Consider the following 12,666-nt stretch of genomic DNA (forward strand, 5'->3'; position numbering starts at 1 on the left):
TTACCTCCCCACTCTTCCTCCCTGAACCCACTTGAACCAAGAAGCTCCTGGCTCCTGGCTTCAGACCAGCTCAGTTCAGGCTTTTGCAGCCATTTGGGGAGAACTTTCTCTGTCTCTCCTGATCTGCCTTTCCAATAAAAATATATCTTTAATATATAAATATTTTTAAATTTAAAATTAAATATATTTTTTAAAAAAGAAAGCAGACTTAGAGATGTCCTAAGACACCAAGCTGAGTAATCATTTATTCTTCCTTGCAAGGCTGTCTTCACACATGCAGTGGCCACGCCAAGAAAGCAGTCTGCTTTAGGATGTTTGTTTCCTGAAATAGCACAGACATTGTGCTGAATTGCTACCACTAGCCTCCGGTGCATGCTCCCAGGCGCTGGGTGGGCCGCGGCCAGCATCATCCAGAGGCCCCAGCCTGCTTGGACATCAGGGATGGAGCCGTGTTTGTCTGCAGCATTGGGGTCGCAAGGGCCTCAAGAGGGAAAGTCCTCCTGTAGGTTCCTGGAAGTATGGGCCTCACCTGCCCATGGTAGCAACATATGCTTCCCTTCTCCTATGGCCAGATCTGAGTGGGATCCCAGGAGCTAGTGAAGTCCAGAGCCAGGGCAAGAGTACAGGTCACAGTGGCTGGGCGGTGAGGTCACAGAGAGGTTTGTGTGCCCCAGACTCCATGAGGGAGGGGCCTTGGATGCAGAGGGGCCCTAAAAGTCCCCCAAGCCCAGGCAGGGGACATGGTGTGGGAAAAGCAGCAGGGACGGGGCCAGGGGAGCTGCGGACAGGGGGCCCATGGGCCCAGAGAGATGAGGGCAGGAACAGGGAGGGGGCAGTCAGGATGGTGAGGAGAAGCCAACTGCCCACATTCATTGGGCTGTGTGGATGGGAGGAGGGGATCAGGGTGAGAGGGTGGCCAGACCAGGGAAGGGCAGCGAGAGGGGGGGAAGAAAAGTCATGTGCACCTGCGGAGAGCTGGGAACAGATGAACAAAGAGGGGCAGAAGAGAGAAAGAGATGGGTGAACCTACTAGAACCCCATGTTGCTCCCTTCTCTCTGGGCAGGTAAAGCGGAACTGCCCTTCCTGTGGCCCTGAGCCTGGGGGTGAGGAGAAGAAGGGACGCAGGACCACTGTTTCTGTTCAGTTGTTCCCCCCAGAGCTGGTGAGTACTGAGGGAGGAGGACGCGGGGGGCCAGGCCAGCAAAGGGCTGCCCATGACCCCTGCATCTTCCCCCGGCCTCCAGGTGGAGCATATCATCTCTTTCCTGCCAGTCAGAGACGTAGTGGCCCTCGGCCGGACCTGCCACTACTTCCACGAAGTGTGCGACACCGAGGGCGTGTGGAAACGTGTCTGCCGCAAGCTGAGCCCCCGTCTCCGAGAGCAGGGTTCTGGGGTCCGGCCATGGAAGAGAGCCGCCATTCTTAACTGTATATCTCCCCTCCTTGCCCCCATCCGTCCGTACCGGGCCATCCCTGCTCCTCTCGACCTCCGCATCCCAGCGAGCCTTCCTTCTCTCCAGGAGAGACTTGTCTAATTCACACAAACCCCTCTTAGCCCCCATGGCCTACTGCACTGTCTCTGACAGACTCACCCACAGAATCATCAGTAGCATCGCTGCTAGGTGTCCCTCTGGATCCTATCCCCACCCCAATCCTGAGCTTTGCCCTCCTCCAAAGCAGCAGCCCTCGGCCTCTTCACCACCACCAGCATTTTGGACCAAATCATCCTCCACTGTGCTGTGCTTTCTAGGGAGGTCTAACAGCATCTTTAGCTTCTCCCCGCTGTATGCTAGGAACATCTTCCCTACTTGGGGCAAGCAGTCCTCCAGTTGGGGACCCAGGCTGCACTCCTAGCCCTCCAAGGGAGCCCCTTATCCAGTGTCTTATTTTCATGCACAGATGAGGAGAGATGGGTCCAGAAAGCAGATCCAGAGCAGGGGGTGAGGGAGGGTAACCAGCCCTTCTCAGCTATTCCCTTCCCATCCTCCATCTGCTTCTTTCCATGCTTTTATCCCCCATTTCCCCTTGATGTTCCTCATGCAAGGTTCATCTTGCAAAGACATGCCCACTGAGAAGCATCTGCCCTGGGCTGTGATGGAACAGAGAGCTAAGGTTGAGACATAAGCTAGACTGTCAAACATCCATATCTCCCTTGGGAGGGGGCCTGCTCCCAGCTTACCCAAACTCTACCTTTTCTCCAGCATGTTCCCTTGGGCCCCTTGAACCTTCCATCTCCTTCCCTTCTCCAGACACAAAAGGCCTGTATTTCCAGGCCTTTGGAGGCCGCCGCCGATGTCTCAATAAGAGTGTGGCTCCTTTGCTGGCCCATGGCTACCGCCGCTTCCTGCCCACCAAGGACCACGTCTTCATTCTTGACTACGTGGGGACCCTCTTCTTCCTCAAAAATGCCCTCGTCTCCTCCACCCTTGGCCAAATCCAGTGGAAGCGGGCCTGTCGCTATGTTGTGTTGTGTCGTGGAGCCAAGGATGTGAGTAGAATGCTGGTGACAAAACCAACGCCATCCCATCACCACTCCCACTCCTCCAGGGCCTAGCATTCCCTACAAGTTTCCCCCTGGAACAAGCAAACAAATTCTCATGTCCCCACCCTGTAACCCCAACCTCACCCCCTCCTGAGGCCCTGGATCCTCAACACCTTCACACCCCCTCACAGTTTGCCTCAGACCCAAGATGTGACACCATGTACCGGAAATACCTCTATGTCCTGGCCACGCGGGAGCAGCCGGCAGTGGTTGGGACAACCAGCGGCCGGGCCTGTGACTGTGTGGAGGTGTACCTGCAGTCCAGCGGGCAGCGAGTCTTCAAGATGACCTTCCACCACTCCATGAGCTTCAAACAGATCGTCCTGGTTGGGCAGGAGACCCATCGGGCACTGCTGCTCCTCACAGGTGTGTCCTGAAAGGAGTCATTTGCCTAGTTGTTTGCTGCAGTTTCTTCAGGACCTACTGTGTGGTGGATGGGGGAGGAATAAAGACTTCCTGGTACAGGACTCTGCAGGCTGCCTCTTCCCATCCTCCATCCTGTCTCCTAGGCTAGGACTCTGCACTGCATTGCACACAAAGGGCCCTGCTGCCAGCTGGACAAAAACAAAACTTCTGTGATGCATGCTTGCATTTTAACATTCTAATCCCACCAACATCCCTTGCAAAGTACCTCACTTTATACCCCAAACTTGCCCTCTCACCACTTTCCCAGTGTCCTCTACACTTGACTACACCCTCAAATTTGAGATCCCCTGAACTTCTGAATGACCCAGCATGACCCCAAATTCCCAGACTTTCTGTTTCTGCCCACACTGACCATGGGCTGTTCCCTCATGCTGAAGCTCTCCTGTGCATTCTGGGCATTGCGGTCTGGGAGACTGGAAGTTACTCTCACTTCATCTCTTCATTTCCTTTCCGCCTTTCTTCTTCCTCCAGCCCTACTCTAGAGCAGCAACGTTCCATCCCTGGCTTAGGCAGTCTCTGGGAACAGTAGTATGGCTCCTGGTAAGTCTCCTCCCCCATGTAACTGACTGCTTCCACTCCCACCTCACTTTCCGCCCCAGAAGAAGGCAAGATCTACTCTCTGGTTGTGAACGAAACCCAGCTGGACCAGCCCCGCTCCTACACTGTTCAGCTGACCCTGAGAAAGGTATCCCGTTGCCTGCCTCACCTGCGTGTGACCTGCATGGCCTCCAACCAAAGCAGTACCCTCTACATCACAGGTAAGAGAAGCCCCTCCCTTGTCTCAGCCCTGGACAGACCCTCCTCCACCTGCTGACACTCCTCACTCCAGAACTGGGGGCTGGGGAGCTCTTGGGACATCATAGTGAGAAGCTAAGATCGGGTTCACGGGCAGCATAGCTAATGCTTTCCCACTGGGTGGGAAGACTCCATAGATCTTGCCACTTTCTTCCCAGATGGGGACTTAGCCCTAGGAAATGGGTGCCCAAAAGCCACTGAGCTGAGGGCATGCCCAACCCCCCAGACCAGGGTGGAGTGTATTTTGAGGTGCATACCCCAGGGGTGTATCGTGACCTCTTTGGGACCCTTCAAGCCTTTGACCCACTGGACCAGCAGATGCCGCTCGCTCTCTCACTGCCTGCCAAGGTAGGATCCTAGAGGGATGGAGTGTGTCAGAGGGGATGGGGCTTTGGAGAGCAATGCTGGAGGGGGCAGGTGGGAGAGGGGCATAGGAAGGGATAGTACAGGATAACACATAACATGGAGACCAGCCAGGGGTGGCAGGTCAGCAGCTGGGAGCTCCTGGGGTTCCTGGTTGCTCTGCAGCGAATCAAGTACCCCTCTCTGCCATCTTTTTTTTCCCTCTTAGATCCTATTCTGTGCTCTTGGCTATAATCATCTCGGCCTGGTGGATGAATTTGGCCGAATCTTTATGCAGGGAAATAACCGCTATGGGCAGTTGGGGACAGGGGACAAAATGGACCGGGGGGAACCTACACAGGTGAGATTGTCAGTAGCTGCCCTGGCACCCTGCTACCTGCACCCCCACCCCACCCCTCCTCTCCAATGCCCCAATCTCTGGGCCTGTCCACCTCAGCAGTTTCCTTAGAACCTGTTCCCACTCCCCAGTACAGTTAGGCAGTCAGCCTGTGATGCCCATGGTCCTGTCTCACCCAGGACTGGCACTGTGAGGTGCAGTCAGAATTCAGCGAGGGGGTGGGCAGTCAGGGAGTTAGATGGGCTAGGGTAACCAGAAGAGATAAGCTGCAACAGTGCCTCCGGGGTCAGGGGGAATCCAGGCAGGCCTAAGGAAAGGCAATCCATGCAGTGGGCAGTGGGCACTGGGACGAAGCTTGCACAATGTGGGACTGTGGAAGGCTTGGCCTGGTTCGAGCAGAGTGCACGGAAGCAGGGAGTGTGAGGCTGCAGAGGAGGGCATGGCTTAGAGGAGACAGGGGTGTCTGTGGAAGAAAGGGGACACCTACACACCTGAGAGTTGGCATCGTGCTTTTTTTCTTTATTTGGCAGAGGGTTCTTGAGGGAAGGGCATGAGTTTGAATTTTCACCAGTGAGAATGAAACTCCAGCTTGGTGCTTAGAAGTGCCTGGCTGCTACTTAGATTCCAAGGAGGAGGAAGGTGGAACGGACAACAGTTGGACAGAAAGGAGCAAACCACTGTGGGCAGGGTAGTGAGGAGAAGAGGTCTCTGAGATGAGTGGGGCAGGTGCTCCCCATGCACACCTCCCAGCGGGCAGGAGAACAGGGTGTCAAGCTGTACTGGGAAGGCAGATGGCCAATGGTGACTGCCTGACGGTCAGAGTGTATTTCCCGACATGAAAGATGATCATGCCACATGCAGTGAGCAGGAAACGGTGTGCACAGTCCAACCCTGCTTTTGTTTGCAAATGCACAACCTGTGTATTTGTTTGTTTAGGCAATAGCAAAAGCCTGTCACACAAGATGTTAGTAGCAGGTGGTGAGATTTCCCCAGGATTTCGGAAAAAAATTTTTGGGGGATGCCAATATTTGATTTTTTTTTTCTTTTCTGGAACAGCCATAGATGACTTCTGTGTGACTTCAGCATTAAAAGTGGCGACGGTTGTTGCAAGAGGGGCCTGGGATGTAAACGGCTGGGCAGTCAGGTGTCCTTGGGGAGAGCATGTTAGTGGTACAGCAGGGAGAGATGCCAGACCGCAGGGAGGCTCCTGGGAAGCCTGCCTGAGGCAGCAGGAAGAATGTGGTCAACCCCAGACAGGGCCATGGCACCAGCTCTACTGCTCTCAGAATAGGGGTAGAATGTGGCAGGAGTCAGAAAAATGCTTTTTTGTCAAACTAGAAAGGCCACTTTGGAAGAGAATGAGAACTCTAGAGAGGTAAAGGGGGATGGTGGCAGGGAGATAGGGACAGGGCAGGGGTGGGGGTTAGACTAAAACTGCACAGGCAAGAGGAAGACTGTGTGCCCCCCAACGCTGGAAGGCTGGGTGAGGTGCCCCACTGGGCCAGCTCTGGGCTGAAGCAGACAGCAGGCCCCAGCCTCAGGCAAGGGAGCGAAGATGAGGAACCAATGCTAGGAGCTCACCAGCGCCAACCGTGGGGGGCTGCAGGGCCAATCTGTAAGAGCAGGGAGGGTTACTGGGTCCCATTTTTGCACCACCACCTTCCAACCCACACCATCTAGAAGACCTCCTGCCCTGAGCCTTTCAGTCCCCCTTCTCCGACCTAGCATCCCCCAACGCCCACCCCAGCTCAGGTACCCTGGCTGGCCCTGTGCCCACAGGTGCGTTATCTGCAATGCCCCATCGCCATGTGGTGCGGCCTCAACCACTCACTGGTGCTGAGCCAGAGCCCCGACTTCAGCAAGGAGCTGTTGGGCTGCGGCTGTGGGGCTGGAGGACGCCTTCCGGGCTGGCCCAAAGGGAGTGCCTCGTTCGTCAGGCTCCATGTCAAGGTCAGAGCAGGGGTCAGGTTCCTGTCAGGACTTCCCTTCCTTTAGCCTACCCCACTGGTCTTGCCTTACCTCACCACAGCTTTCTTGCCCACTGTGCTGTGCTGGGCTGGGCTGGGCTGGGCTGGGCTGGGGGAAGCCCAGGGGAGCAGGATCAGTTCTGGCCTCCAAGGCCCCTCTCAGCCACGCCCTCCCATCTGCCCATCCCCAGGTCCCATTGTGCGCCTGCTCCATCTGCTCCACCAGGGAGTGCCTGTACATGCTGACCAGCCACGACCTGGAGCATCATCCTGCTTACCGGGACCTGCCGGCCAGCAGGATCACAGGGACAGCAGTGACCCCGGAGCCTGCAGAGGCCTGCACATCGCAGGACCCCAGTGGGGCAGCTCGGGCCTGCAGGGAGTACCTCAGCCAGATCCACAGCTGCCCGACAATGCAGGACCGCATGGAGAAGATGAAGGAGATAGTGGGCTGGATGCCCTTGATGGCTGCTCAGAAGGACTTCTTCTGGGAGGCCTTGAACATGCTGCAAATGGAGCCTGGAGGAGACAGCCCAGACCTCCATAACCCCTGAAAGCTGACATCCCCCTCCCCTCTAACCCCTACACAGGGCGGATAGGGGACACAGGCTAGGGAGATGCGGAGTTGGTGGTAATGAATGCTACGAGTGGATAGTGGGGGGGGGGGGTTACAGGGTGGGGACAGCCACACATAGCAAGGAACCGTTTGATAAAATGTTCAGGGGGCTGCCCAGGAGGGGGCCCCTAACCCAGCTATCATGAACAAGAGATTTAATGGACAAATACAATAAAAGACTGAAGCAAGGCCCAGTTTGGAGCTCAGGGCCTGGACGGGAGGAGGGATCACAGAAGTGGTGCAGGGTGACGCCTGGCTCAATGGTGAGGGAGGGCAGCAGGGACCCCAACTATGAACTGCTATGAACTGGCACCTGATACCCAGAGCATGCCTGCACACTCTGCCCCCCACTCCCCAGACCCCAGGACTCCAAAGTCCTAACCCCACCTTCTGGAATACACTACCTGACTCATGGCCATGGTCCTCTGTCTACCAGACCATCCTCAAGAGACCACGTCCTGCTGACCCCAGAAAGCTGCCAGCTGTCTCCCTTCCTTCTCGGGGGTGTCAGCCCCTTCTTCTCTTTATCCCAAAAGGATGACCCCCCCACCCTGCTCCCCACTTCCTTTCTCATCCCTCCTCCTCTTCCTCCCTCAGCCGCATCACCTGCCTCCCTGCTCCGCTGTTCTTCCAGATACTGGGAGAGAAAAGGATTGAGCTGACTCTCCTCCCTGGCCAGGTCCCCCGCAAGCCAAGGCCTGGAGAGAGAAGTGCTAGAAACGTCAAGCAGCAAAGAGGCCAGCACAGGGGTGGCCAGCAAGGAGGGGACTGCTTAGGGGTGGCAGTCTTGGGAAGAAGCAGGAGGTGGGAGGGGAGGGTCCAGGTGGGCTGCAGACTCCTGCTGAGGGTCCAGGGGCTGTGCTCCCGGGTGGCTCAGGCCTGCCCCCACCACCCCGGAAGCGGGAGAGCCATCCCAGATCCAGGCTGCAGGATGCACCCTCTGGCCTCTGTTGCCCCACCCCCCTACTTAGGCCACTATTTCTGTGTCCTAGACCTAGGGAGGCCCCTGGACTTGCCACTGTCCCGCCTTCCTGCCGCCCGCCCCGCTGGCCGGTCCCCACGCCCACACGCCGGCCTGGGGCTGCCTCATCTGGCACTGATTATCCCGCCGCTGCTGTTGCCTCCGCTGCCGCGCCGCCACCTCCTCCTCCTCCGCCAAGCTCAGCTGCTGCCTGCTCGTCTGAGGACCCCAGCACTATTCCCCTCCCCCCAACATGTTGCCTGCTGCCACAGTCTCATTCCTGGGGCCCCTCCTCACAGCCTGGGCCCTGCTTCCTCTCACCCGGGGCCAGACCCCCAACTACACCAGGTAGGTCTGAGCCTCTTACAGATAGCTTAGGGGAACTTCTGGTCTCTGCTTCCTGTGGGTCATGCCTGTGGACAGCCTGGGATGGTCTGGTTGACACATCCCCTCTGCCACCCCAGCCCACCTGCCAAGATCTCCGTCCCTGTTGAAGACCACCCTTGCCTGCTACTTGCTGCTCCCCTCCCTCCAGCCTTGGTCCTCTGGCCCTCTTAAGTTTCCTCCTCTACCCAGACTCTTGCTGGCTCCCCCCTGCAAACCACCACCACAACGGAGTCTTAAGTGAGCCAAGATCCTGAACTTGCCTGATAGCTGGACATCTGGATTCCAGGAACTAGAGACATGGGGGGGAGGGGTGGGGACAGAAAGAGGGGAGACTTGGGAGGCAGGGACTCCAGGGGTGGACTGGAACAGCTCCAGGACCTTGAGAGGCTGGGGGAGGAGGGGAGGCTGGTCTCCAGGTTCTCTGTGAAGGTCCTTACTCATGTCAGCAGCTCCGCTTCTCTCTGCCCCTCCCCTGCCCTCCCCCACCCCGCCTCGTGGCTGCTGTGTCCACATCTGGAAGTGGTTAGGTTAGGCAGCTCCTGTCCCCGACTGCCATGCAGGAGGAGGCGGGGTGGAGATGGAGCGTGGGGAAGAGGGGCTGAGGATTCCGGGAATTCCTGCCTGCGTGGGGGTGGGGATCTGGGGGGCCAGAGGGAAGCCAGAGTGGTCCAATTTTCCCTTACCGTCTGCTGGCACCTTCTCCACCCCATCCCCTTCAGGGGCTATGGCATCCTGAGATCCCTTTGGCCTTTACTCTTTCCAGACCCCTGCCGCCCACCCATCCTTACCTATCCCAGTCTCTCGACTATTACCCACACCCCCTGACAAGCCCCCTCCTGTTCCCCAGACCTGTATTCCTGTGCGGAGGCGATGTGACAGGGGACTCAGGTTACGTGGCAAGCGAGGGTTTCCCCAATCTCTACCCCCCCAATAAAGAATGCATCTGGACAATCACGGTGAGAGACCCCTCTGGTCACCAATGCCCGTTCTCCCAGGGAAAGGCCTGACCCCTCTGCTGGGTACCCTCAGGGTCCTCTTCCCCAGGGCTCCTGACTCATAGCTCCCATCCTGACTCTCCACTCCCTATTCTCTCCTAGCTGCTCACTCCCCTCTCTGCAAAGACCTGGAGTCTCCAATTGGGTCCAGGGATGCAGAGCCCAAGTCCTCTGCTGGCCCTCAAACTGCTAATGGAGAGACCCCTGGGTGGGGGTGGGGCGGGGAGATTTGCGTGACTTTGTGGGCTCCCTGCCCTGTCCCCTTGTTTCAGGTCCCCGAGGGTCAGACTGTGTCCCTCTCCTTCCGAGTCTTTGACCTGGAGCTACACCCCTCCTGCCGCTACGATGCCCTGGAGATCTTTGCGGGGGCTGGGACCTCAGGCCAGCGGCTTGGGCGCTTCTGTGGGACCTTCCGGCCTGCCCCTGTAATCGCCCCGGGCAACCAGGTGACCCTGAGGATGACGGCAGATGAGGGCACGGGAGGACGAGGCTTCCTGCTCTGGTACAGCGGGCGGGCCACCTCGGGCACTGGTGAGCCCTCCTGCCCCTCGGCCCGCCCCTTCCCGGCCCCTTTCCCGGCGCAGGCCCCGCCCAGCCCTAACCAGCCCCACCCTCACACCCCGCCTGGCGTCCCAGCCTAGGGTCCCCCCTGCCTCCCTTACCCTTTCTCCTCACTAACTGCCCCTTCAGTCCCTCCTCCCGGTCTTTTCTTCCCCCCTCCCGCTCCCACCCACCCCCTCTTCCAGGCCCCCCCCCAGGCGCGAGGCGGAAATGGGTCACCGACCCGCGGGTGGAATGGGCGGCCTGGGGTTACTGGGACGGTGAGTAATTGTCCGGCCCGTCCGCAATCGGGCTCCCTCCGATGGGTGTGAGGGGGCACCCCTAGGGCTGGGTGGAGGACTAAGTTCCCCCAACCTGGAGCCCCCCTTGCCCAACTCTGGGCTCCCGATTGCGGTCCCATCACCCCCTCCTGGTGGCAGAAGTCTTCCTTGAGATGTTTCAGGCGGAGACCTCCCCAAAGGGACCTCTGGGACAGAGCCCTAAGTGGAGGGCGCCTGAGGGCCTGGGGGATCTCCGGCCTGCCAAGGGGATCCCTCTGCCAGGCCGGGGGGATGGGATCTCCCGGGGGAAAGAGACGCGGTGTGGTCAGTCGGGGAGGGGCACGGAAGGGAGTGCGCCCAGCCAATGCCTCCTCCTCCCACTTGCCCACAGGGGCACCCGCTCCACCAGCCGCCTCTGCTAACCTGCCCTCCTCCTCTCTCCTCTCCCTTCCTCTGGACCATCCCTCATCCCGAGACCCACACACCCGAACTTGCTCATCTGGGCCTAGTGCGCTCTCCCTGAGCTGCCACAAGCTCTCCAGCGCCCCCCACCCCGGCTCCTCTCTCCCCTCCCCAGAGCACCAGGTTTGCGGGGGGCGCATGGAGAAGGCGCAGGGAACTTTGACCACGCCCAACTGGCCCGAGTCCGATTACCCCCCGGGCGTCAGCTGTTCCTGGCACATCATTGCACCCCCTGATCAGGTACTTGCCCCTCTGCTGGGTCTCACCCCCTTGGGGACTCGGGAGAGGGGTCATCCAACTGCAGCCAGCGCAGCCTTGACTGGTATACATGCTTGGTGCAACCTATGTGGTGCCAAGGAGTGGGTGGGCGGGCGGGCACCGGTGTCTCATCTAGAGTGTGAGCCCCAACAGATACAGGGCCCCCTGGTGGGGGTGTGCTCCCCCTGAGCAGTGAGATAAAGGAAAAGATCTGGGGTATCCTGGAAGGCCAGATCGGGCGGCTATAAGGGTGCAGGGTGCCAGGATGCCTCCGCCTTGGTCCGCCACCAGGTCATCGCGCTGACCTTTGGGAAGTTTGACCTGGAGCCGGACACCTACTGTCGCTATGACTCGGTCAGCATCTTCAACGGAGCCGTGAGTGATGATGCCAAGAGGCTGGGGAAGTTCTGCGGCGACATGACCCCGGGGTAAGAGGGGCAGGGCAGCGGATCTGGGGTCTCCTAGAGGGCGGAACCTGAGCCAGTGGGCAGAGCCTCGGCCCCTGGCTACTCTGGCTGGGGTCGGCCTGAAGAGCCAAGTGGGGGACTGTGCAAAGTCGGGCAGCTAGCCCGCAAAGCCGTGGGGTTTGGAAGTGGTCACCTGATGCCTCCCGCCGGGTCCTGCAGCCCCATCTTCTCTGAGGGAAACGAGCTCCTGGTCCAGTTCGTCTCAGATCTCAGTGTCACCGCCGACGGCTTCTCAGCCTTCTACAAGATCCAATCCAGGGGCGCGGCATCACCAGGGCCGGCCCAGGGCCCAGGAGCGGATGCACGACCGGGTACCCACCTCGACCACCAGGGCCCTAAGACGGGAACTGGACCCAAAGTCAAGCCACCCCCCAAACCCCGTGTCCAACCTACAGAGAAGCCTGAGACCCCACTCCAGACCAAGGCCACTGCCACTGGCCCTGGTGAGTACAGGAAGGAGTAGGGGCTGGGGTCCAAAGGCTTCCTGCCAAAGGCTGGTCTTGCCTGAGGGACCCAGAGCTGCAAGGTGCTGGCCCACCACAAACAGCTCCCCCTCCCTCCTAGGTGCCCCCTGCCCCAAGCAGTGCCAGCGGACAGGCACCCTGCAGGGCAACTTCTGCACCAGCAGCCTGGGTAAGATGCCCATCCACGCCCCACAGCTCCCCCAACCATCTGCCCTCTTCTGGTCCCAGATCCACCCCGGCCTCCGGGCTCTTCATCTCCCACCTCCTTCCTCCCCTAGTTGTGACGGGAACAGTCAAGTCCATCGTTCGGGGCCCAGGTGAAGGTCTCACCGTCACAGTCAGTCTCATGAACGTTTATAAAACCGGTGGCCTGGACCTGCCCTCTCCGCCCACGGATACCTCCCTCAAGTTTTACGTGCCCTGCAAGCAATGCCGTCCCCTGAAGAGAGGTAACAGACAGACACACGCTGGGCAGTGGGCAGGCTGAGCCACTCTCAAGTGACACAGGTGTGGAACATGAACTCTCAATCCTGTCCCCTCTCCTCCCCCAGGAGCCAGCTACCTGCTAATGGGTCAGGTGGACGAGAACAATGGACCCGTCCTTCCTCCAGACAGCTTCGTGGTCCTTTACCGCCCTACTCAAGACCAGATACTCACCAACCTGAGCAAGAGGAAGTGCCCCTCCTAACCCACCCAATCCCAGGTCTGAAACTCTGGGGGCCAGCTCCAAGGACACCTGGCCCTAAGGCATGTGGTGTTTCTGATCTGAATAAATGGTTCTTAACTGGAAAAAAATGTTTTGTC

General features: G+C 58.8%; 2 protein-coding genes across 3 annotated transcripts; both read left to right on the forward strand.

Moving 5' to 3' along the window:
• Positions 1-725: 725 nt before the first annotated feature.
• Positions 726-6,998, forward strand: FBXO24 (F-box protein 24). Its single transcript, XM_058681219.1, is given in 11 exon segments — positions 726-791; positions 794-844; positions 1,065-1,163; positions 1,246-1,429; positions 2,251-2,489; positions 2,675-2,909; positions 3,569-3,727; positions 3,991-4,112; positions 4,336-4,467; positions 6,244-6,414; positions 6,623-6,998. Coding segments are annotated over 11 exon segments (1,806 nt in total). The 5' UTR covers positions 726-740; the 3' UTR covers positions 6,986-6,998.
• Positions 6,999-8,053: 1,055 nt separating this feature from the next.
• PCOLCE (procollagen C-endopeptidase enhancer) lies at positions 8,054-12,666 on the forward strand. Of its 2 annotated transcripts, XM_058681220.1 has the most exons (10): positions 8,054-8,356; positions 9,243-9,351; positions 9,663-9,921; positions 10,137-10,211; positions 10,789-10,913; positions 11,223-11,359; positions 11,558-11,841; positions 11,963-12,031; positions 12,141-12,311; positions 12,414-12,666. In XM_058681220.1, the coding sequence occupies exons 1-10, from the start codon at positions 8,262-8,264 to the stop codon at positions 12,548-12,550; spliced, it is 1,461 nt and encodes a 486-aa protein (XP_058537203.1). In that variant the 5' UTR covers positions 8,054-8,261; the 3' UTR covers positions 12,551-12,666. The 2 variants fall into 2 exon arrangements, with proteins under 2 accessions (XP_058537203.1, XP_004586997.2); XM_004586940.4 differs by lacking the exon at positions 10,137-10,211 and having other exon boundaries at positions 8,063-8,356; positions 12,414-12,665.

This window comes from Ochotona princeps, chromosome 24 (assembly GCF_030435755.1).
Source record: "Ochotona princeps isolate mOchPri1 chromosome 24, mOchPri1.hap1, whole genome shotgun sequence".
Classification (NCBI taxonomy): Eukaryota; Metazoa; Chordata; class Mammalia; order Lagomorpha; family Ochotonidae; genus Ochotona; species Ochotona princeps.

Bases quoted from the DNA above. Each gene is read 5' to 3' on its own strand.
- PCOLCE (XM_058681220.1), top strand. From the start codon at position 8,262: ATGTTGCCTGCTGCCACAGTCTCATTCCTGGGGCCCCTCCTCACAGCC. The intron at 11,360-11,557 runs GTAAGAGGGGCA...CGGGTCCTGCAG, and splicing joins TGCGGCGACATGACCCCGGG to CCCCATCTTCTCTGAGGGAA. The intron at 12,032-12,140 runs GTAAGATGCCCA...TTCCTCCCCTAG, and splicing joins CTTCTGCACCAGCAGCCTGG to TTGTGACGGGAACAGTCAAG.